Here is a 24601-nt window from a genome sequence, read left to right as displayed (position 1 = left end):
GTCAATATGCATCATGTCAGGTGAGTGATTGGCTGACCCAGGTCACGTGATGCTTTGACTGACAGTCCCCTTTGCGGCTGTCTAATTTGCGGTATCGGTTAGAAAATGTTTTTTTGGTCGAAATTAGAATGTAATAAATCCGATGACTGTTAGCAAATGAAAACAGACATGTCTCACACATGATATCAGCATGAGCCGGTAGCTGTCTTATTTTTTGACATGTGTGATATCATTTGTTAACAGTCAGCATGAGCCGGTAGCTGTCTTATTGTTTGACATGTGTGATATCATTTGTTAACAGTCAGCATATTAGAAATTACGGTTTTATTACCTTCTATAATTACCTCCCAACATTTGTGTTCAAACCGATCATATGAACGTCTAACAAGTCGAGTGTTACACGCTGAGTTTGGGTAGTCTTTGCAGACTGTACTTTCTCCTTGCACTGTCTTTGTTTCGTTTCTCTATCAGTTTACTCCTCAATCAATCAATCAATATGAGGCTTATATCGCGCATATTCCGTGGGTACAGTTCTAGGCGCTCTGCAATGATGCCGTGTGAGATGGAATTTTATACGGCCAGTAGATTGCAGCCATTTCGGCGCATATTTACCTTTCATGGCCTATTATTCCAAGTCACACGGGTATAGGTAGACAATTAGTAACTGTGCCTAAGCAATTTTGCCAGGAAAGACCCTTTTGTCAATCGTGGGATCTTTAACGTGCACACGGGGGGTGTTCGGACACCGAAGAGAGCCTGCACACAAAGTTGACTCTGTGAAATAAATTTCCGCCGAACCTGGGGACGAACTCACGCTGACAGCGGCCAACTGAATACAAATCCAGCGCACTACCAACTGAGCTACATCCCCGCCTCCTCTGGAAGCAGTACATCTAGCACGTGTTCGCTCTCGGTTGCAGCTGTGATGTCTTAACTTCGCACGGGTTTGCCCGCGTCGTGGATGTTGACCAGGACTGATAAGATCAGCTGATGAATAGAATCGGGACTATATGGCAGAAGAGTTTATTGAAAACCAGTCGTTTCTATTTTTATTTATGTAAATAGTTAGCACATTATGTAACGGAACGTTTTAAGGTTATATAATCCCCACAGTAAATGTTGTTTGACATTCCTCGATGGAAAAATACCCTAGAAAACTTCTCCCAAATGTCTTTTTCCCTACTGTGCCTTTAGATGTATCAGTTTACAAAAAGTACGCGGCTGTTTTCTGTCCCCATAAAAACCGACGATGAGTACATTGCGACCTGGATGTGCAGTAGTGTGAAACGTCACGAGGGTCCGCCGGGTCTACCTATCACGTGACCGTGCTGAAGCTTGTGTCTTGTTAGGGCCAGTGTCGTCACAGCTCAGTCTGTGTCTCTACCAACCAGTCGTCAACACGTGTTGCAGGCAGTGTGTAGTGTTAGGGCCAGTGTCGTCACAGCTCAGTCTGTGTCTCTACCAACCAGTCGTCAACACGTGTTGCAGGCAGTGTGTAGTGTTTAGATGTAACCGCGTGTCTTTGCCCTGTGGGAAATAGTGTAGTGTTCGCCCGACAGTCTAAAGTGTGATCCTGACGACAGTCTAAAGTGTGATCCTGACGACAGTCTAAAGTGTGATCCTGACGACAGTCTAAAGTGTGATCCTGACGACAGTCTAAAGTGTGATCCTGACGACAGTCTAAAGTGTGATCCTGACGACAGTCTAAAGTGTGATCCTGACGACAGTCTAAAGTGTGATCCTGACGACAGTCTAAAGTGTGATCCTGACGACAGTCTAAAGTGTGATCCTGACGACAGTCTAAAGTGTGATCTGACGTCCTGACGAGTTGTGAGAAAGAAACACTGACTGAAGCTAACGAGTTGTGAGAAAGAAACACTGACTGAAGCTTACGAGTCGTGAGAAAGAAACACTGACTGAAGCTAACGAGTCGTGAGAAAGAAACACTGACTGAAGCTAACGAGTCGTGAGAAAGAAACACTGACTGAAGCTTACGAGTCGTGAGAAAGAAACACTGACTGAAGCTTACGAGTCGTGAGAAAGAAACACTGACTGCAGCTTACGAGTTTTGAGAAAGAACACTGTTTGGAGCTAACGAATTGGGGGGATAACTGTGGATTGCTTTGTTCACAGGTAAGAGTGTGTAAGTGGATTTGACTCATTTAACCTTCATTGTGTTTTCGAGTACGACGACAAATAAACATGTATGCATCTTTAAATCATTTGGAATTTTTGCTTAAGACTAGTGTAAATAAACTTAGCAATGATTGTGACATATTTTGGACACCCAATCAAAATTTAATATGAATTCATTTAATTTGATTTAAACTTTCCATGACATTTTAAGGCAGTCTGCTGGATCATCTGGCACACTTTTCGGATCAAGATTTCCTTAACAGTGTGAACTTATTTACTATCTGGGTTATTGTAAGTTACTCAGATGTTCATGTTGTATATTTCTCAGGTAATTGTTGTTGTTGTTACCAGACTGCGTATTAATATCCCCTGGACAAAGTCATGAACATTCGCGATAACATTACCAACACAACACAGAATGATTAGCATTTGTATGGGGGCGTGGATACTCAAGTACCACACGGCACAGAGAACGCATTCACATGTACTCATCGTCAACACTGCATTTAATTTAATTTCTTTTTTTATATATATATTTTTTTTAAGATTATCAATCTTTGTATACACTGATTTTACCAACAAGGCAGCGTACCACATAAACCGTCGATTAGACGTAATGTTACCCTGCTAAAACTCTCTCCTACCCCTAATCCTCGACCTGCCCCCCCCCCTCCCCCTCTTCCAACCCCCCACACACCCCAGAATCCAACCACCAACTCAGTATGTGACCCGGATGTCATTGAGTGTGAGACGACACAAGGTCACGGTGCACGTATCATGTATCGGTACTGAGGCCGCCTCGTTGTGGGGCCATTCTTGTCAGCGTTCTGCCCGTGTCACTGCAGAGAGGTCGTGTTGCTTTCCTGTGTCATATCAAAGTACTGGCCTGGCTTGGAGAAGTGTAATGTCAGCGTTCTGCCCGTGTCTCTATAGAGAGGTCGTGTTGCTTTCCTGTGTCATATCAAAGTACTGGCCTGGCTTGGAGAAGTGTAATGTCAGCGTTCTGCCCGTGTCTCTACAGAGAGGTCGTGTTGCTTTCCTGTGTCATATCAAAGTACTGGCCTGGCTTGGAGAAGTGTAATGTCAGCGTTCTGCCCGTGTCACTACAGAGAGGTCGTGTTGCTTTCCTGTGTCATATCAAAGTACTGGCCTGGCTTGGAGAAGTGTAATGTCAGCGTTCTGCCCGTGTCACTGCAGAGAGGTTGTGTTGAATTCCTGTGTCATGTCAAAGTACTGGCCTGGCTTGGAGAAGTGTAATGTCAGCGTTCTGCCCGTGTCACTACAGAGAGGTTGTGTTGAATTCCTGTGTCATGTCAAAGTACTGGCCTGGCTTGGAGAAGTGTACTGTCAGCGTTCTGCCCGTGTCTCTACAGAGAGGTTGTGTTGAATTCCTGTGTCATATCAAAGTACTGGCCTGGCTTGGAGAAGTGTAATGTCAGTGTTCTGCCCGTGTCTTTATGGAGAGGTCGTGTTGCTTTCCTGTGTCATATCAAAGTACTGGCCTGGCTTGGAGAAGTATAATGTCAGCGTTCTGCCCGTGTCTCTACAGAGAGGTCGTGTTGCTTTCCTGTGTCATATCAAAGTACTGGCCTGGCTTGGAGAAGTGTAATGTCAGCGTTCTGTCCGTGTCTCTCCAGAGAGGTCGTGTTGCTTTCCTGTGTCATATCAAAGTACTGGCCTGGCTTGGAGAAGTGTAATGTCAGCGTTCTGTCCGTGTCACTGCAGAGAGGTCGTGTTGCTTTCCTGTGTCATGTCAAAGTACTGGCCTGGGTTGGAGAAGTGTAATGTCAGCGTTCTGCCCGTGTCACTACAGAGAGGTCGTGTTGCTTAATTTCCTGTGTCATGTCAAAGTACTGGCCTGGCTTGGAGAAGTGTAATGTCAGCGTTCTGCCCGTGTCACTACAGAGAGGTCGTGTTGCTTTCCTGTGTCATGTCAAAGTACTGGCCTGGCTTGGAGAAGTGTAATGTCAGCGTTCTGCCCGTGTCACTGCAGAGAGGTCGTGTTGCTTTCCTGTGTCATGTCAAAGTACTGGCCTGGCTTGGAGAAGTGTAATGTCAGCGTTCTGCCCGTGTCTCTACAGAGAGGTCGTGTTGCTTTCCTGTGTCATATCAAAGTACTGGCCTGGCTTGGAGAAGTGTAATGTCAGCGTTCTGCCCGTGTCAGAGAGGTCGTGTTGCTTTCCTGTGTCATATCAAAGTACTGGCCTGGCTTGGAGAAGTGTAATGTCAGCGTTCTGCCCGTGTCTCTACAGAGAGGTCGTGTTGCTTTCCTGTGTCATGTCAAAGTACTGGCCTGGCTTGGAGAAGTGTAATGTCAGCGTTCTGCCCGTGTCACTGCAGAGAGGTCGTGTTGCTTAATTTCCTGTGTCATGTCAAAGTACTGGCCTGGCTTGAAGAAGTGTAATGTCAGTGTGTTTTGCAAATAACATGCAATATTTTGTTGTCTCGGCTGGCCGCCTAAATATGATTTTTGTCGGACTCTGACGTCACTTGGCTTAAAGAAGAGAAATCCCATGTTCAATCAACACATAAACAAATAACATCAGACAATGAACAGAAAAGAGCTTACATTCTCCACACAAATAACATCAGACAATGAACAGAACAGAGCTTACATTCTCCACACAAATAACATCAGACAATGAACAGAAAAAGAGCTTACATTCTCCACACAAATAACATCAGACAATGAACAGAAAAGAGCTTACATTCTCCACACAAAAAAGGCTCTGGAGAAGAAAACAACAACAACAACAACAACAACAACAACAACAACAACAACAACAACAAAGTATTGTAACACGTTTTGTTCTCCAACGGAACATTTCCTTCCCGTCATTTCATTCAAACTTTTTCTGCCTGAATTTTCGTCGATTTTTGTATTGGTATCCTACGTTTTTGTCAGAATAATTTTGAATCATTTGTGATTATTTGTAAGTTTAGTCCCCTTTGGGACGAACAGTTGCACGAACTGCTGCTGAATGGACGTCACTGGCAGACAACCTTCACTCGTCAGGGCTCCCCACGGTCGCCCGTCCTACAGGGGCCCGGGACCCGCACTTTTAATGTTGAGAGGGTCATTGGACCCCCTAAGCGGAGTTTTAGAGGGTCCCAAGAATACCGGGTCCCCCAAAACCATATGTACATATAACGCATTGTGATCGCGAATAATGTGATATGAAGTGGGGTTTTGTATTACCAGAATATTCGAGGCGCTTTTGAAATGCAACACGCACGCACACTTTGTTCCCGCGTGAAATTGGCATAATTTGTGCTTGCATTTTGACTTAGCTGACGACTACAGTTTGAACAGAGTATACGGGACGCACGAGAACGGAAATTTAGTGCGTCCCGGGACCCGCTCTTTATAGGTCGAGTGCGTCCCGGGACCCCCTCCATGAATTTCTAGTACGTGATTTCGGCTTCTAGTGCGTATAGGACGCAGGGACGCGCACTGTGGGGAGCCCTGCTCGTTGTAATGTGGTGTGGATGTTTCAGGTGAGACAGGGCGAGAACAATGGGGAGCCCTGCTCGTTGTAATGTGGTGTGGATGTTTCAGGTGAGACAGGGCGAGAACAATGGGGAGCCCTGCTCGTTGTAATGTGGTGTGGATGTTTCAGGTGAGACAGGGCGAGAACAATGGGGAGCCCTGCTCGTTGTAATGTGGTGTGGATGTTTCAGGTGAGACAGGGCGAGAACAATGGCGAGCCCTGCTCGTTGTAATGTGGTGTGGATGTTTCAGGTGAGACAGGGCGAGAACAATGGGGAGCCCTGCTCGTTGTAATGTGGTGTGGATGTTTCAGGTGAGACAGGGCGAGAACAATGGGGAGCCCTGCTCGTTGTATTGTGGTGTGGATGTTTCAGGTGAGACAGGGCGAGAACAATGGGGAGCCCTGCTCGTTGTAATGTGGTGTGGATGTTTCAGGTGAGACAGGGCGAGAACAATGGCGAGCCAGCAGGGAGGTAGCGGAGCCATTCCGAAGACATCACGACAGGTAGGCCGCTGTCGCCGTCTTGTATTGTCCATAATGTTTCCCATTGTTTTGTTTTGTCGGTCGTGGTGTCTTTTGCATACTGATTTGCTGTGCATAGCATTGTATTGTACTGTCCAAATTATATTGAATTGTGAAAATTATATTGCACTGTGAAAACTATATTGCACTGTCCAAGTTATATTGTATTATCCATTTTTTGTATTGTCCATTGCATTCATGTGTTGTCCATTGCATTGTATTACCCATAGTATTGTATTATCGGTGGCATTGTATTGTCCATAACATTGTATTGTCCATAACATTGTATTGTCCATAACTGTCATTATATTATCCATAACATTGTGTTGTCTATAGCATTGTATTGTCCATAACATTCTGTTGCCCATAGCATTGTGTTGTCCGTGGCTTGTTGGCAGACCAGCTTTTGTGTTGGTCCCAGGGGACCATATCGTCTTTTTTTATATTTAGTCAAGTTTTGACTAAATATTTTAACATCGAGGGGGAATCGAAACGAGGGTATGGTGTATGTGCGTGTGTCTGTGTGTGTGTCTGTGTGTGTGTGTAGAGCGATTCAGACTAAACTACTGGACCGATCTTTATGAAATTTGACATGAGAGTTCCTGGGTATGAAATCCCCGAACGTTTTTTTCATTTTTTTGATAAATGTCTTTGATGACGTCATATCCGGCTTTTCGTGAAAGTTGAGGCGGCACTGTCACGCCCTCATTTTTCAACCAAATTGGTTGAAATTTTGGTCAAGTAATCTTCGACAAAGCCCGGGGTTTGGTATTGCATTTCAGCTTGGTGGCTTAAAAATTAATTTATGACTTTGGTCATTAAAAATCGGAAAATTGTAAAAAAAAATAAAAATTTATAAAACGATCCAAATTTACGTTTATCTTATTCTCCATCATTTGCTGATTCCAAAAACATATAAATATGTTATATTCGGATTAAAAACAAGCTCTGAAAATTAAATATATAAAAATTATTATCAAAAATTTTTTTTCGAAATCAATTTAAAAACACTTTCATCTTATTCCTTGTCGGTTCCTGATTCCAAAAACATATAGATATGATATGTTTGGATTAAAAACACGCTCAGAAAGTTAAAACAAAGAGAGGTACAGAAAAGCGTGCTATCCTTCTTAGCGCAACTACTACCCCGCTCTTCTTGTCAATTTCACTGCCTTTGCCATGAGCGGTGGACTGACGATGCTACGAGTATACGGTCTTGCTGAAAAAGGGCAGCTACTTGACTAAATATTGTATTTTCGCCTTACGCGACTTGTTTTTCTTTTTGTTCATCTTTATCGAGTAAGGCCGAAGGCCGTGGTTGATAAAAATGTCAGGCCGCGGTTGATAAAAATGTCAGGCCGCGGTTGATAATAATGTAACAAAGGGCGATAACTATGCTCCCTGAGGACCAACACAATAATGTAACAAAGGGCGATAACTATGCTCCCTGAGGACCAACACAATAATGTAACAAAGGGCGATAACCTGCCCTGTTATATAGTGCTATATGTTTTATGTAAAATCAATGTCTTGTTTGTATTATTGTTATGTACCACGCCTGAATTTCTCTATGAGATAATAAAGTATTCTTATTCTTATTCTTATTCTTATAACTATGCTCCCTGAGGACCAACACAATAATGTAACAAAGGGCGATAACTATGCTCCCTGAGGACCACCACAATAATGCAAATGATACTGAATGCAATGCAATTTGGACGTATGTGTTGTAGTTTACAAAGACCGAACTGATCAGTTTTATTTTATCGGTTTCAGTGTCATTATTGCATAATTTTGTACAGCTTATTTCAATAAGGCTCCAGTTCTTACCACAACTAGGCACCCGTTTCTTTCGCTCTCTCTGTTCAACACAACAGAAACTGCTTGTGTCAGCATAATATGTTTTGATTTTCTGGAGAGATCTCTTCTTTCATGGTCTCTCGGTTGTAGAAATGACTATGAGGCCGGTCTGTTTGCTGTGTGAGTACACTGAACAATGTAGACATAGGGCACGTACATTCTCACGACAACAGGGGACACTGAACAGTGTAGACATACAGCACGTACATTCTCACGACAACAGGGGACACTGAACAGTGTAGACATACAGCACGTACATTCTCACGACAACAGGGGACACTGAACAGTGTAGACATACAGCACGTACATTCTCACGACAACAGGGGACACTGAACAGTGTAGACATACATCACGTACATTCTCACGACAACAGGGGACACTGAACAGTGTAGACATACAGCACGTACATTCTCACGACAACAGGGGACACTGAACAGTGTAGACATACAGCACGTACATTCTCACGACAACAGGGGACACTGAACAGTGTAGACATACATCACGTACATTCTCACGACAACAGAGGACACTGAACAGTGTAGACATACATCACGTACATTTTCACGACAACAGCTAGGGGACACTGAACAGTGTAGACATACATCACGTACATTTTTACGACAACAGGGGACACTGAACAGTGTAGACATACATCACGTAAATTCTCACGACAACAGGGGACACTGAACAGTGTAGACATACAGCACGTACATTCTTACGACAACAGGGGACACTGAACAGTGTAGACATACATCACGTACATTCTCACGACAACAGGGGACACTGAACAGTGTAGACATACATCACGTACATTCTCACGACAACAGGGGACACTCGCATTGTACGTTGCAGGCGTGCTGCCAGTGCAGCAGGGAATCACGGTGCATCAGGCAAGGGGGGTGTGACTGCCGTGCGAACTGTACCCGCTGTACCAACTGTGCTGCTCAGGGCTGTACGAATCGCGCCATTGATCTGGTACGTCTTGGGTAGTGGTGTACTCTCTCTCTCTCTCTCTCTCTCTCTCTCTCTCTCTCTCTCTCTCTCTCTCTCTCTCTCTCTCTCTCTCTCTCTCTCTCTCTCTCTCTCTCTCTCTCTCTCTCTCTCTCTCTCTCTCTTTCTCTCTCTCTCTCTCTCTCTCTCTCTGTTTCTCTCTCTCTCTCTCTTTCTATCTCTCTCTCTCTCTCTCTCTCTCTCTCTCTCTCTCTCTCTCTCTCTCTCTCTCTCTCTCTCTCTCTCTCTCTGTCACGTTTCAATATATCACTTAAGGTGATTATGAAACGGTTAGTTACTACTAACTAACTAACCACACCACGATCCACTCTCGCAGTCATACAATTAAACAGAGACAACAAAAGTATAAGTTTCAGACGCCTGTTTATGTAAAAACTCGCCACCTCCCTCGAGACTTCACTCAAAATATGTTCTTTTACGTTCACAAAACGTAAAAAACCCGTGGTCACTGACAAAATGCCAGTTAGAATATAGAAAATTATAGTAACACGCTGATCCCGTGTAAAGATAAGAAAATACGACTGTTCTGCTCCAAAAAGTGCTAGTTCATGCAGGTGTCACACACCCCACGTTGTCACTACTCGAAAATAATCACAGATAGCAAAAGTTACAACGGTGGTCAACGGGGTGCATAAGACATGGTGCACTTAGCTTTCTTTCGCCACTGGGTGGACGGCCTGTAATTAGTCTTTTTAGCCTCCACAACTGCTCCGTCGAATTGAAGTGCTGGTTAGCGTGGTGACGAAGCAGGGAACTGTGGAGGCATCAGGCGCCGCACCCAGTCGCTGGTTAGCTGGTTAGCTGGTTAGCCGGTTCGCTGGTTAGCTGGTTAGCCGGTTCGCTGGTTAGCCGGTGTGCTGGTTAGCGTGTCCCCGCAGAAGGCAGCCGAACAGAAGTTAGGAAAACGAAGGCTGCAAACAGAAAGCATCGGTGCACTAAACATGTCAGCTACCCCTCACCCTCCACCTTTAAACATGTCATCTTTACATATCTCATCGAGCACGTGGGCCTGCACAAATGGACTTTTCACAACAACAAAACAGCCGTCTTTTTCCGTCTTTCTCTCCCTATCTGCAAAAACCATATACAGATTAGTATTTTAGCGTCACAGAGAGCAAATTATGCGCTAACCTGGAGAGAACAACAGAGAGTATTTCATTCCACAAACACAGACTCGTCAACAGCGTTAAATAATGATTTATTACCTCAAACAGCCTATGAATGTAGCACTCTCATGGAAGCAAAACCCGCTTCCTCCCTGGAATGGCCTCTGTTCGTCAACAGTGACAACAACATCCAAAAAACCCTTGCCGAATCCTTATGCGAAGACCATCGCACGGCGAAGGAAGATTTGACGACTCGTCCTCAGCGAAACATGTGGCGGTGAGAAGGTGATATCTAGTTGAAGTTCCTCTAGAGTGCCCGAATATTCTATTCGGTGAAGACCCTCATACTCTAGAGGCCGCTGTATCGATCCTTCTTCTTCTGCCGCTGAGTGTCAAGTGCCAAGTTACGGTGTCTCAGACAGACAACCTTGACAATAACACGTGACTGACCTTGTCACATATCAAGTTCAGCTATCCACAATTCTGCCTCGCAAAGCAGAATTACCCCCGAAAAATCCGTGCGCCACAAAATCCGTGCTCTGCGCTGTCAGCAAAACTCTGCCGTATAGCCCCGACTCACGCACAGGCGCTTTCAGTCGCAATTGACCAAGAGAAGGCACCCCACTGAGTGACACTTTCTTGGTCTATGTCACCAGATCGTGACTCTCTCTCTCTCTCTCTCTCTCTCTCTCTCTCTCTCTCTCTCTCTCTCTCTCTTTCTCTCGTTCTGTCTCTCTCTGTTTCTCTCTCGTCTCTCTCTCTCTCTGTTTCTCTCTCTCTCTCTCTCTCTCTCTCTCTCTCTCTCTCTCTCTCTCTCTCTCTCTCTCTCTCTCTCTCTCTCTCTCTCTCTCTCTCTCTCTCTCCCTAAAAACTCATTAAAATAAAAAAAATAACATTCACATACTTCAAATAATCTTTTGTCACTAATTCCTTTCTAAATTTACCAAGACACAACATTCCTGAGAGTTCTAAAACACCGATTCCTGACTTCCTGACAATCAAAGGGAAAGTAATCCTGACATTCCATTTGTCAAGAACAAGCACAGTTCCTTCCCTTACACTAAATAGACAAATCAGTAAGCCCCCAAAAGTACTTTGTAAAACGGGAAAGAATGAATAAGAATGAATACTTTCACAGGTTTACATGTTTACAGGAGATTAAGGCTTTTAACAAGATTTGACAAAAGAAGTGTTACAAGACATGCGGTTTTTAGAACAGTCTACAATTTTATCGCCACAGGTTGTAGGCACATTAAACAACAAACAATAACCAGCCAACCAACCCATCTCTGTCTGTCTATCTCTGTCTGTCTATCTCTGTCTATCTCTGTCTGTCTATCTCTGTCTGTCTATTTCTGTCTGTCTATCTCTGTCTGTCTATCTCTGTCTATCTATCTCTGTCTGTCTATCTCTGCCTGTCTATGTCTGTCTGTCTATCTCTGTCTGTCTATCTCTGTCTGTCTATCTCTGTCTGTCTATCTCTGCCTGTCTATCTCTGCCTGTCTATCTCTGCCTGTCTATCTCTGTCTGTCTATCTCTGTCTGTCTATCTCTGTCTGTCTATCTCTGTCTGTCTATCTCTGTCTGTCTATCTCTGTCTGTCTATCTCTGTCTGTCTATCTCTCTGTCTGTCTATCTCTGTCTGTCTATCTCTCTCTGTCTATCTCTGTCTGTCTATCTCTGCCTGTCTATCTCTGTCTGTCTATCTCTCTGTCTGTCTATCTCTGTCTGTCTATCTCTCTCTGTCTATCTCTGTCTGTCTATCTCTGCCTGTCTATCTCTGTCTGTCTATCTCTCTGTCTGTCTATCTCTGTCCGTCTATCTCTCTCTGTCTATCTCTGCCTGTCTATCTCTGTCTGTTTATCTCTGTCTGTCTACCGCAACACGGTGGCCTAGTGGTAAGGCGTCCGCCCAGTGAGCGGGAGGTCGTGGGTTCGAATCCCGGCCGGGTCATACCTAAGACTTTAAAATTGGCAATCTAGTGGCTGCTCCGCCTGGCGTCTGGCATTATGGGGTTAGTGCTAGGACTGGTTGGTCCGGTGTCAGAATAATGTGACTGGGTGAGACATGAAGCCTGTGCTGCGACTTCTGTCTTGTGTGTGGCGCACGTTATATGTCAAAGCAGCACCGCCCTGATATGGCCCTGCGTGGTCGGCTGGGCGTTAAGCAAACAAACAAACAAAATCTCTGTCTGTCTATCTCTGTCTGTCTTTTTTTTTTTTTTACCTCAGTTGCATGCTTCAACCCATCTTTTTTGCCTCTTTCGTCTTTTTTTTTCTTCATTGGTCATTTTTTTTCAATGAAATTTTAATTTTGTTTTCTTTTACATTGCAGGTTACATTTCCATTAAATTACTTTTTAATTCAACAATCTCTGTCTGTCTGTCTCTGTCTGTCTATCTCTGTCTGTCTATCTCTGTCTGTCTATCTCTGTCTGTCTATCTCTGTCTGTCTATCTCTGTCTGTCTATCTATGTCTGTCTATCTCTGTCTGTCTATCTCTGTCTCTGTCCGTCTATCTCTGTCTGTCTATATATGTCTGTCTCTGTCTGTCTATCTCTGTCTATATCTGTCTGTCTATCTCTGTCTCTGTCTGTCTATCTCTGTCTGTCTATATCTGTCTGTTTATCTCTGTCTTTCTGTATCTGTCTGTTTATCTCTGTCTGTCTCTGTCTGTCTATCTCTGTCTGTCTATCTCTGTCTGTCTATCTCTGTCTGTCTATCTCTGTCTGTCTATCTCTGTCTGTCTGTCTATCTCTGTCTGTCTATCTCTGTCTGTCTATCTCTGTCTGTCTATCTCTGTCTGTCTATCTCTCTGTCTGTCTATCTATGTCTGTCTATCAGTCTGTCTGTCTATCTCTGTATGTCTGTCTCTGTCTGTCTATCTCTGTCTGTCTATCTCTGTCTGTCTATCTCTGTCTGTCTATCTCTCTGTCTGTCTATCTCTGTCTGTCTATCTCTGTCTGTCTATCTCTGTCTGTCTATCTCTGTCTGTCTATCTCTGTCTCTCCTGCCCCCTACCCTCCCCCTCCCCCCCTCCCCCTTAGCTCCTACACGGCCGATCTAATCTGTCAATTTGTTGGGGGTCGTATACATGCATTGTCCGTTTCAGTGTCATCAATCATAGACCAAATAGCCTATAATGATCTATGCATCAATGCAAATAGACTGAACATTCCTCATTGATGACGATTGGAACAGCCAAGTTGATAGTTGAGTGTTTGGGACCCCGCCACCTGCTTGATAAAGTGAAGAGATGTTCCGATCTCCCGGGTCACTTTATTTGCATACATGCTTGTCCCCCCCCCCCCCCCCCCCCCATTTTGTGGCACAAAACCAGGTAAAAATGGTAAAGATCCTGAAATCCATGTCGGTGAATTATAGAAACATGAAAATACAAAGCATGCATCCCACGACATAGAGTAGAGAGTAATCATATGGCCGACGGAACATACGGCCAAGCACATACAATCCTCTTCGTGCAAAACCATGGGTGTACAGGAAAATAAAATAATGTTTGAACATTTATTCTGAGTACCATGTGAGGAAACACGTTCACATACTATTGCATGACAATAAGGTGAGTTACACTATCTAAAACAACGCTATGACAGAAGTGACGGTCATATCATGCACACCACTCATAATTATGAACAGCGCTATGACAGAAGTGACTGTAATATCATGCAAACCACACATATGAACATCGCTATGACAGAAGTGAATTTACTATCATAGAAACCACACATATGAACATCGCTATGACAGAAGTGGCTGTAATATCATGGAAACCACACATATGAACATCGATATGACAGAAGTGACGGTCATATCATGCAAACCATACATATGAACATCGCGATGACAGAAGTGACGGTCATATCATGCAAACCATACATATGAACATCGCTATGACAGAAGTGACGGTCATATCATGCAAACCACACATATGAACATCGCTATGACAGAAGTGATGGTGATATAGGTCGCATACGTCTGGGTGGCCGAGTGGTAAACGCACTTGCCTCGGAAGCGAGAGGTTGCGAGTTCGACCCTGGGTCAGGGCGTTAGCAATTTTCTCCCCCCTTTCCTAACCTAGGTGGTGGGTTCAAGTGCTAGTCTTTCGGATGAGACGAAAAACCGAGGTCCCTTCGTGTACACTACATTGGGGTGTGCACGTTAAAGCTCCCACGATTGACAAAAAGGGTCTTTCCTGGCAAAATTGTATAGGCATAGATAAAAATGTCCATCAAATGCCCGTGTGACTTGGAATAAAGGCCGTGAAAGGTGAATGCTCGCCCTAATAGGCTTGAGATTTGCTGGTCGATGTGAATGCGTGATATAATATTATTGTGTAAAAAATTCCCTCTCACACGGCATTAATAGGTAACATGCGCCTTGAGTCGCCTTGTTTGGTGAGATATGTGCGCGATATAAATTATCGTAAATAAAAAAAATCGTAAATAAAAATAAATAAATATCATGCAAACCACACATATGAACATCGCTATGACAGAAGTGACGGTCATATCATGCATAGTACATATATGAACAGTGCTATGACAGAAATGACGATAATATCATGATCATTATATGAACAGTGCTATGACAGAAGTGACGGTTATATCATGCACATCACACAGGGACCGGCTGTGGAATGTGCTCCGCCGTGCAGTACCTCTGGGTCACCGGGGAACCAGGCTGCCTCTCCTGCCCCGCCCTTGATGGCAAGATCACAGGAATCAGAGGACCAAGTGTTAAGGTTGTCAGACCATGAGGTAAATTCATCTCAGAAAAAAACCCACCCACCGAAACCTCATATTTTAAGACTTGAAGTTATGTTTCAAATGAATAAGGTGTATTATCATTATTTTTACTCTTTTTGACTCACATGCGAAGCAAAAGTGAGTCTATGTACTCACCCGAGTCGTCCGTCCGTCCGTCCGTCCGTCCGTCCGGACGTCCGTCCGTCCGGAAAACTTTAACGTTGGATATTTCTTGGACACTATTCAGTCTATCAGTACCAAATTTGGCAAGATGGTGTATGATGACAAGGCCCCAAAAAACATACATAGCATCTTGACCTTGCTTCAAGGTCAAGGTCGCAGGGGCCATAAATGTTGCCTAAAAAACAGCTATTTTTCACATTTTTCACATTTTCTCTGAAGTTTTTGAGATTCAATACCTCACCTATATATGATATATAGAGCAAAGTAAGCCCCATCTTTTGATACCAGTTTGGTTTACCTTGCTTCAAGGTCAAGGTCACAGGAGCTCTTCAAAGTTGGATTGTATACATATTTTGAAGTGACCTTGACCCTGAACTATGGAAGATGACTGTTTCAAACTTAAAAATTATGTGGGGCACATGTTATGCTTTCATCATGAGACACATTTGGTCACATATGATCAAGGTCAAGGTCACTTTGACCCTTATGAAATGTGACCAAAATAAGGTAGTGAACCACTAAAAGTGACCATATCTCGTGGTAGAAAGAGCCAATAAGCACCATTGTACTTCCTATGTCTTGAATTAACAGCTTTGTGTTGCATGATCTTGGATGACCTTGACCTTGGGTCAAGGTCACATGTATTTTGGTAGGAAAAATGTGTAAAGCATGTGAGTCGTATGGGCTTTGCCCTTCTTGTTCACATTTTCGCATTTTCTCTGAAGTTTTTGAGATTTAATACCTCACCTATATATGATATATAGGGCAAAGTAAGCCACATCTTTTGATACCAGTTTGGTTTACCTTGCTTCAAGGTCAAGGTCACAGGAGCTCTTCAAAGTTCCGTCCTGGCGTCCGTCCGGAAAACTTTAACGTTGGATTTTCTTGGACACTATTAAGTCTATCAACACCTGATGTGGCCTGATGGTGTATGGTTACAAGATCTCAAAAAACATGTGCGGCAACTTGACCTCACTTCAAGTTCAAGGTCACAGGGGCCGTAATTGTTGTCTTAAAAACGACCATTTTTCACATTTTCGCATTTTTTTCTGAAGTTATCGAGAATGGCAACCTTAGCTATGTATGCTATACAGGGCAATGTAAGACCTATCTTTGGACACCAGTTTGGTTGACCTTGCTTCAAGGTCAAGGTCGCAAGGGTCCTTTAAAGTTGGATTGTATACATATTTTGAAGTGACCTTGACCCTGAACTATGGAAGATAACTGTTTCAAACTTAAAAATTATGTGAGGCACATGTTATGCTTTCATCATGAGACACATTTGATCACATATGATCATGGTCAAGGTCACTTTGACCCTTATGAAATGTGACCAAAATAAGGTAGTAAACCACTAAAAGTGACCATATCTCATGGTAGAAAAAGCCAATAAGCACCATTGTACTTCCTATGTCTTGAATTAACAGCTTTGTGTTGCATGACCTTGGATGACCTTGACCTTGGGTCAAGGTCACATGTATTTTGGTAGGAAAAATGTGTAAAGCAGTTCTTAGTGTATGATGTCATTGCTAGGTTTAGTTATTTGACCTTGACCCTGAAGGTCAAGGTCATGTAAAGGTCAAGGTCAAGCATGTGAGTCGTATGGGCTTTGCCCTTCTTGTTGTGTTGTTGTTGTTGTTGTTGTTGTTGTTGTTGTTGTTGTTGTTGTTGTTGTTGTTGTTGTTTTCCTTGTTTTTGTTTTTCATTTTGAATTTACATCATAGAGCAACTTTTTTTTAAACAATTATCTGCTGTGTTGTAGGCAAATATTGTGTGAACCACCAACCAGACATAAGTCCCTATTTGGTGTCTGTATTTCCACCGTCTTCATAGTTGACGTAGGTTGTGAATGGTACTAGAAGTGAGTAGACAGTACATCATTATGTCTTTGATTCCAGAGAGAGTTTATCAACGCCTGGTTCCCTCACCTTGAGAGCGAATCATACATAATCCCCCCGGCTCACATTGACACTGTGCATGAGAGAATGGCATATATCGGAGAAGGTGAGAGAATCCAGGTACTGAAAACACAGCAACAAATAGACATAGATGAGAGTAGAGAGGTCATGGACACTGTCCGCATAGACAGAGTGCTGAAAAATGTCCACCACTGCATGAATCAGATAAAGAACAAAGCCGCAAGGGAAAAAGAAATTATGGTAATTCTGACCCAAGCTAAATTTGGTGTATTTGGCGCTGATACCCAAAGCATCTATACTGGTGCAGCCGCCAGAAACACGAACAGCGTCAAGGCAGAGCCGTTGAACCTGAAGGAGGACTTTGTTGACCTCCTCGTCATACATCGCGAGCGTGGGATAATGATGGCGGCAATCATAGCTCAGACAGAAGATGACCCCCTTGCAGTTCAAGAAGAACTAAAGAAGGCCGCTGCGTACCTGAAGCAAGCCAGAGATGTTGTGAGGCGCTCTGTTCTGGGTGACCTGGTCACACAGCCAGCCCTTCACCAGGCCATTGTCCTGCCCGACACAACGAGACGCTGTCTGGAGGAGGTGCTGGGAAACATGAGCGATGTAAGTTAACACTTGACCTACACTCGCTCACACACGCACGCAGGAGAGAAATTGAGAGAGAGAGAGAGAGAGAGAGAGAGAGAGAGAGAGAGAGAGAGAGAGAGAGAGAGAGAGAGAGAGAGAGAGAGAGAGAGAGAGAGAGAGAGAGGGAGAGAGAGAGAGAGAGAGAGAGATAGAGAGAGAGAAGTAGAGAGAAAGAGACATTGACAGAGCTTTGTTCACCAACGTAAAGTAAGGGCTAGTTCATAGCGCTATGCTCTTAGTCCACACACTGTGTGCAGTGTCCGTCCGTATGTCCAAACAAAAAAACTTAAGATTATCTCGGATGCTTTTGAAGCTAGACCTTTGAACATTTGCAGACTTCTGGTGTTTAATTATCTTCCGATTTGACCCCGATTTGATTGACCCTCGTCAAATGTTGGCGTCACAGCAGGTCATGTTCGATTCATAAAAAAATATAACGTTGACCTTATCTCAGTTTTTGTTTAAGCTAGAGCTTTGAAGCTTTGAACACTGCACCGCCGACATCACCCTAGTTCGATTGACACTCGTAAAATGCTGGGGTCACGACGGGGTTATGCTCATCAACTTTTTAAGTTGAGTTTCTTTCAGATATTAAGGAAACAAAGCCTCCATATGTCCCACAATTGTAGGTGTTATTAATCAGCAGACATGACCAACATGTAGCTTGTTTCGTAAATGTTCACAGTAATAGCATGGACATGTTTGCTGGACAAAGATGATCACCACTGAACATATCTGGAATATTACAGGTCACACTTTTGATCAAGTTTTTGTCGATTATTCTGATGCCAACGTTTCTCTGGAACATTTAATTTATAAAGCTGAAAGAGGAATTTTATATTGTTTTGTTTTTTATGTGGGTTAGCTCACAGAGGATATGAACAAACAATCTTTTAAACAAAAAGGGTCTTATTGGGGGAGGTCGGGCATAAAAGGGGGTGGTTGTATAAGAAGGGAGGGACTCTTGTGGGAGGGGTGGTGGCGGGAGTCTTTCCTGGGGGAGGGGGGGGGCTAAAAGGTGGAGAGGAGGGGGGGTTACATTGTTGTGGAACAACAGGAAGGCGAGTCGAATGAGCATTTGCTTTTTATTTTTCACTGGAGCTCTAAGAACAGTGACCTGGAATAGTAGACGTCATTTTTTTTGTCGCGAAAACGACGTCACTTGTACCTTACGTAGCCTAATGCGCGTCACCACAAACGGGAAACTATTTTCCGAAAAGATGCTTTGCTTTTGTTCAGAAAGCTGTCTTTTAGACTGGTAAACACTAAAGCAGGAATGAAGAGATTTCCAACTCAGGTAGGCCTAATGTTACACTGTCTGTGTGTGCATCGTGTATTAAACCACCCCTTGTGCCATTTCCCGCATTGTTTACAGTCCGTGTGTGTTGACCTCAGTTACAGGAGTTGCAGGAAGGCCTCAGCGTCGAGTCAGGTCGGAATGTCAGCCACGTATGTCTTTGTGAGGACGACATGGCTGACCAGACAAGGCTCGACGCGTGGTGGAGGGCAAGCTTGGAACGGAATGAGGGCGGGGACCATGCCATGGATACAGCTACCTACACACAGTTGGTTGCCAGGTACTGTCAGAGACTATAGAGTATACAGAGACGCTCCATACGGTGCTGAAAAGTGAGACCGGAAGCCCAGTGGCGCCACCACGCGGAAACATGGAACCACCTACTTTCTCTTTCCACAGCAGTGGTGATATCGTGCTGCACAAGCATGGTCGCGCCAACGCGAAAACGCAGTGGGGCATGGTGTTCGGCCATCAATTGCTCAAACGCACATGCCAAAGGCTTGAGGATGTTCAAATTTCCCAAGGAAGAGAGTAGGTGAGGATTGTTTCTTCAATTTTTCTCTCGTTAAATGTTGGAAAATCAGTAAAAGTTGTAGCGTCGAACTGCGTGTAGATCTATTCTACCGGAACAGTGAAAACACACAATGTACACACTACAGCCTCAAACCAGTCCAAGCTGTACATGTTGGTACTAGTTTCACATACATCTATAAGATTTATTTCTCCTCTACTTTATCTCATTTCGGCATGCCAAGTCTGGAACTGATAGACTGATCTAGTGGCAATACGGTCGGTGATCGATTAGGGTAGACATAACCATCTCGTTTGATTGACACGGCCGTCGCGGAGTTATAGAGTAGATCTACAACGGCTTGCAGCTGCGAACGTTAGTATCATTTATCATGATTGATGTTTTGATTGTAAATGACGGCGGGGTGAACATATATACAATGACATAATGACATTTGCACACAAATCAAATGAAATAAATCATAGTTCATACACGAACTAAGACATTACATTTCAAATAAAATATACCGTAGGCTTACATGAACTAAGACATAACAACACTACGTAGCCGAAATGCTTTGTACACATAAGCTGACAACTTTCGAACAATACCTTCATTCACAGATGCCAAAAGCATAGAAAACTTGTGTAAACTTGGGTTTCTATAAAACTTAGCAGGAATAAACTGGCATCGCAAATCACGAAGTGCGGGGCAACAAAGCACAAAATAAAACTCATCTTCTTTACTTTCCCTGGAAAAAAGGGGCATAACAACATATCCGCATCGTCTCTCTTATATCGATTAACGTGCACAAATACTTCTGTTATTCCACCTCGGAATCTTGCCATAATGAGAGAGAGAGAGAGAGAGAGAGAGAGAGAGAGAGAGAGAGAGAGAGAGAGAGAGAGAGAGAGAGAGAGAGAGAGAGAGAGCTTTCTGAACAAGAAAGAAGCAACTGAAAAGAAATAAGAAAATCATCGATCGATCAAGATTCTTTAAAGTCAGCCGGTTTGGTCACAAGAATTACAGTTTTCCTTACATGATAACTTCTTAGCTCCGTGTAATTGACAACCCATTTCAGTTTCGATGTGCTGGGGTGACACCAAATAGACTAAATGCCTTAGTTACCGATTTAACCGGGAACTATTTCGTTAAACGATTTATTCCTGACATATTTTCTCAGGCTTAACTGACCATGTATTCAGTATGTATTTGTATTTGATTAAAACACACAAAAATAACGACGGTTAGGTCGTGAAAAGAGACTGACTTGAATCATGTTTGCATAACTACAGCGATCCAGCGAATATTGCCCAAGAAAATGTGATTTAATTTTAATCTATACCATTTCTGCGGTGTTTTTATGGTCAATTAAAAAGGATGTTCACAAACAAACATATTTTTTCATCCAGTTACTTTTTGCAGCACTGTCAGCCGGACAGAACAGACAGTATGTTAATATAACCGTGATATAAACACAGCCGACAGCAGCCGCGAAACGCGAGTTTCCTTGTGCGGCAGGGTGTGGCTCTTTTCCCGCGCTGGGCTGGCCGGTCTCAATTTCGCACCGCAGCGCAAAGAAGGATGACGCGTCTCTGTATACTCTATAGTCTCTGGTACTGTTACATAGCTGTATCATATCATATCGGTGAAGCTTGGCCTAACGTCATCTATCTTTCTTTCTTTGTTTCTGCCGACCCCCCTCTCTCTCTCTCTGTCTGTCCGTCTCTCTCTCTCTGTCTGTCTGGCTGTCTCTGTCTGTCTCTGTCTGTCTGTCTGTCTGTGTGTCTGTCTGTCTGTCTCTCTCTCTCTCTCTCTCTCTCTCTCTCTCTCTCTCTCTCTCTCTCTCTCTCTCTCTCTCTCTCTCTCTCTCTCTCTATCTCATGTATTTTTTGTTTGTGGTCTTTGTGGTGATTGTTCGACTTGCTTTAATTGATATGCATGCATGCATGTGTGTGTGTGCGTGTGTGTATGTGTTTGTGTGTGTGTGTGTGTGTGTGTGTGTGTGTGTGTGTGTGTGTGTGTGTGTGTGTGATATATACCTAATAATGTGTGTAAATGTGTATGCTGACAGATTCTCCATACCACTGACAACGGTTGAGCTATTCCTCAGCAGACAGCCACGACTACAGCTGTGGACTCAGGGCCATCTTGTTCACGCTGTTGGAATGGAGCATGGTCGACCAATGACATGTATTGCTTTGTTCCCGCAGCAGTTTCAAGTCTTGGAGGAGCCGCCAGACGACTACGACGTCGACGTGAGAATCCTCTGGGGCCCGACGGGCACTTCAAAAAGCATAGTCTTGATAATAAAAGGTTTTTTTCTGCTGAGGAAGGGCTGCGCCACAGTCTTCGTTCTTCAGACGAGTGATGATGGCGCTGCTGCTGCTTACCTTGTGCGTCATCAGGTGAGAGAGACGGCCGGACAGGGAGCCGGCAGCGTGCAGCTGGTCAACATGGCGGGGCCACGGGACTGGCTGGGTGACTTGACAGAGGAAGGCAAGAAGAAAGTGCAGGCCTGGGTGGAGGAGCTGTGTCAACACGCACAGACACACGGACGCGTGCACATCCTGGCCGATGAGGCTGAGTGGTAAGAATGACGCTGTACACTGAATCTAACACTGCCTCCTGTCACTCTTGTGTTGGCCGGTGTGGTCGTGTTCGTTGGAAGGAAGTCTGATAATTCACAAATGTTATTATATTCACACTTTTTCTATGACGAGGTAATTCGTGTGCTTTTGGTCAAGAAATTCGGAAGATTTATGTAGAAGTAATGGCTCTTTATTTTCAAGTTTGAATAATAGACTGGGGCATGTCTATTAGATGTAGAATGTGAATTCAGCAACTGTCACGGCGGTGTGTACTGATCAGTGATGTCATCAACCTGTCTCATCAGGCGCCACCCTTTCTTTGTCTGCCATTGGAAAAACTTGGTCAAGGTAACGAAGAGTGGAGCGAAATAACGTCATTCTGTTTACGTCATTATTAATCATTGCGTCATTGTATTTCAGGTTCACTGTGATTCTTATCCTGAACAGCAATCTTTGTGACTTCCTTTTTGCCAGGCGTTTTTGTTTTGTTTTAATCAGTTTCGTAATTTCAGGTGTAATCATGCACTGACACACCTGTCCGTTCTGTTGCTGTGACGTCATCACGAAGATCTACACTGCGTTAAAACAATAGTTGTGTGATAACTATAACACACCTGTCTGTTCTGTTTATAAACACTGACACACCTGTCTGTTCTGTTACAGTGACGTCATCGCAGAGATCTACCGGGCGTTAAAACAACGACACGTCAGGTTCACCCTGTGGGCAGCTGGCGTTAAGCTACGTGTACCTGCCGACATGAAGCGTCACGTCCGCTACCTGACGGAGCCCCTGAGAAGTCCACCTGCTGTGGTGAGAGAGGTGGAGCAGGCTGACGATATGAAGGAAGGAACGGTCCCGGCCTACACCAGGCCGCCAGTGTCCGCACCGTGCGACGGCCCACCTGTCCTGACGGTTGGTCACTATGATAGGTACCGCGGTGACAGACAGGGACATGAGGGTGACAGGCCATGGCGGTGTGCACGGTGCGGGGAGCTGGTGGCAGACATGCTGCGAGATCTTCGTGTCGGTCAGTACACCTCTGTCTGTCTGTCTGTCTGTCTGTCTGTCTGTCTGTCTGTCTGTCTGTCTGTCTGTCTGTCTGTCTGTCTGTCTGTCTGTCTGTCTGTCTGTCTGTCTGCCTGTCTGTCTGTCTGTCCGCCTGTCTGTCTGTCCGCCTGTCTGTCCGTCTGTCTGCCGGTCTATACATCTCTCTCTCTCTCTCTCTCTCTCTCTCTCTCTCTCTCTCTCTCTCTCTCTCTCTCTCTCTCTCTCTCTCTCTCTCTCTCTCTCTCTCTCTCTCTCTCTCTCTCTCTCTCTCTCTCTCTCTCTCGCAATGCAGTAAGTGTCAGTCAGGTTGGTGTACAACATTTCAATGACGTCATTAAACTTGCAAGGAATGTTGGTATTTACGTCATTTACTGTGACGTCGTTACATAATATCGTCACAAGTCTGCCAAGGTGAGGTGTGGAACACTGAATAATATAAAATTGTTTTTCCTATTTCCAGGTGGTTGTGGTGCTGCTGATGTAGTTGTAGTCTCTGTTCACGTGTTGCTGTAGCCGGTGTTGGTGCGGAAGTTAGACATAGGTCATCGTTGTTGTTTGTGTCGTGGTTGTCGTTGCTGGTGATGGTGTCGTCGTCGTTGCTGTTGATGTTGTTGTTGGTGGTGTTGTTGTTGTTGTTGTTGCAATCGGTGTGGATGTGTCTTACACAACGACGATGTAATGTTGACGGTGTGTGTGATGTTTCAGGTTGCCAAGACAACGCTCCCCACGGGCAGGGCGGCCTCACCTTCAGCGACGTCTTTGTGCTGGGTTACATGGAGTGTGACACAGACACACCGGATGATGACTACTGGTCACCAGCACCCTTCATCCGGGGCCTCGAGTCACGCGGCGTCCCCACCCGTAAGGTGGCTCATAACGACACAGAGGCCGTTAGACAACTGGCTGAAATGACGTCAGGTCCCACACAGAGAGCGGCAGGTAGGGGTCGAGACGAGGCGGTGACGGTGGCCAATGAGAACACAGTATGGGGCTTGGAGAGACCCGTCGTCGTCTTCCTGGACTGTGGGTCTGGTGATATTGCTGACACTACCGGCCGCCTGAGATCCATGTCGCGGTCCACGGCCCAGGTGATCTGGGTGAAGGATGTTAGGACATAGACAGCGACAGCGACAGCGAGTGACACCCACATCTCGTCACCGCCACCACCACCACCTGTCTCGACAATACATCCCGCAACGTCCAGCGATGTCTAACAACAACAACAACAACAACAACAACAACAACAACAACAACAACAACAACAACAACCGTTGAACTGAAATTCAACATTTTATTAAATCAATCAACTCAGCAATACCTGTCCTTACAACCTGCCGCTCTCTGACAACTACGACGACAACATCATCCTCTACCACGACATCCACCATCATCCGCCACCATCACCACCGACACCGACAACAACAACCCGAGTGACATTTTTATCGTTTTAAAATACGGAGAATAAAATTAATTCACTCAACACATCGCTTGTTCTTCACTGACAAGCGCATGATTTCATTTACAAAG

At 44.4% G+C, this 24601-nt stretch overlaps 2 protein-coding genes across 12 annotated transcripts in view; one reads left to right on the top strand and one right to left on the bottom strand.

The window, feature by feature from the left end:
• Positions 1-24601, bottom strand: part of LOC138951192 (uncharacterized) — a 521013-nt gene that overhangs the window by 264558 nt on the left and 231854 nt on the right. The window lies entirely within an intron of this gene.
• LOC138951190 (uncharacterized) lies at positions 1306-24595 on the top strand. 6 transcript variants are annotated; one of them, XM_070322833.1, is made up of 9 exons: positions 1306-2133; positions 6062-6131; positions 8862-8984; positions 14725-14901; positions 16971-17603; positions 19023-19204; positions 21510-22025; positions 22690-23054; positions 23780-24595. In XM_070322833.1, the coding sequence occupies exons 2-9, from the start codon at positions 6081-6083 to the stop codon at positions 24190-24192; spliced, it is 2460 nt and encodes an 819-aa protein (XP_070178934.1). In that variant the 5' UTR covers positions 1306-2133; positions 6062-6080; the 3' UTR covers positions 24193-24595. The 6 variants fall into 6 exon arrangements, with proteins under 6 accessions (XP_070178934.1, XP_070178933.1, XP_070178935.1 ...); XM_070322832.1 differs by having other exon boundaries at positions 5818-6131; XM_070322834.1 differs by having other exon boundaries at positions 1306-2143.

This window comes from Littorina saxatilis, linkage group LG16, assembly GCF_037325665.1.
Source record: "Littorina saxatilis isolate snail1 linkage group LG16, US_GU_Lsax_2.0, whole genome shotgun sequence".
Taxonomy (NCBI): domain Eukaryota; kingdom Metazoa; phylum Mollusca; class Gastropoda; order Littorinimorpha; family Littorinidae; genus Littorina; species Littorina saxatilis.
This window is presented reverse-complemented; position numbering and strand designations above follow the sequence as displayed.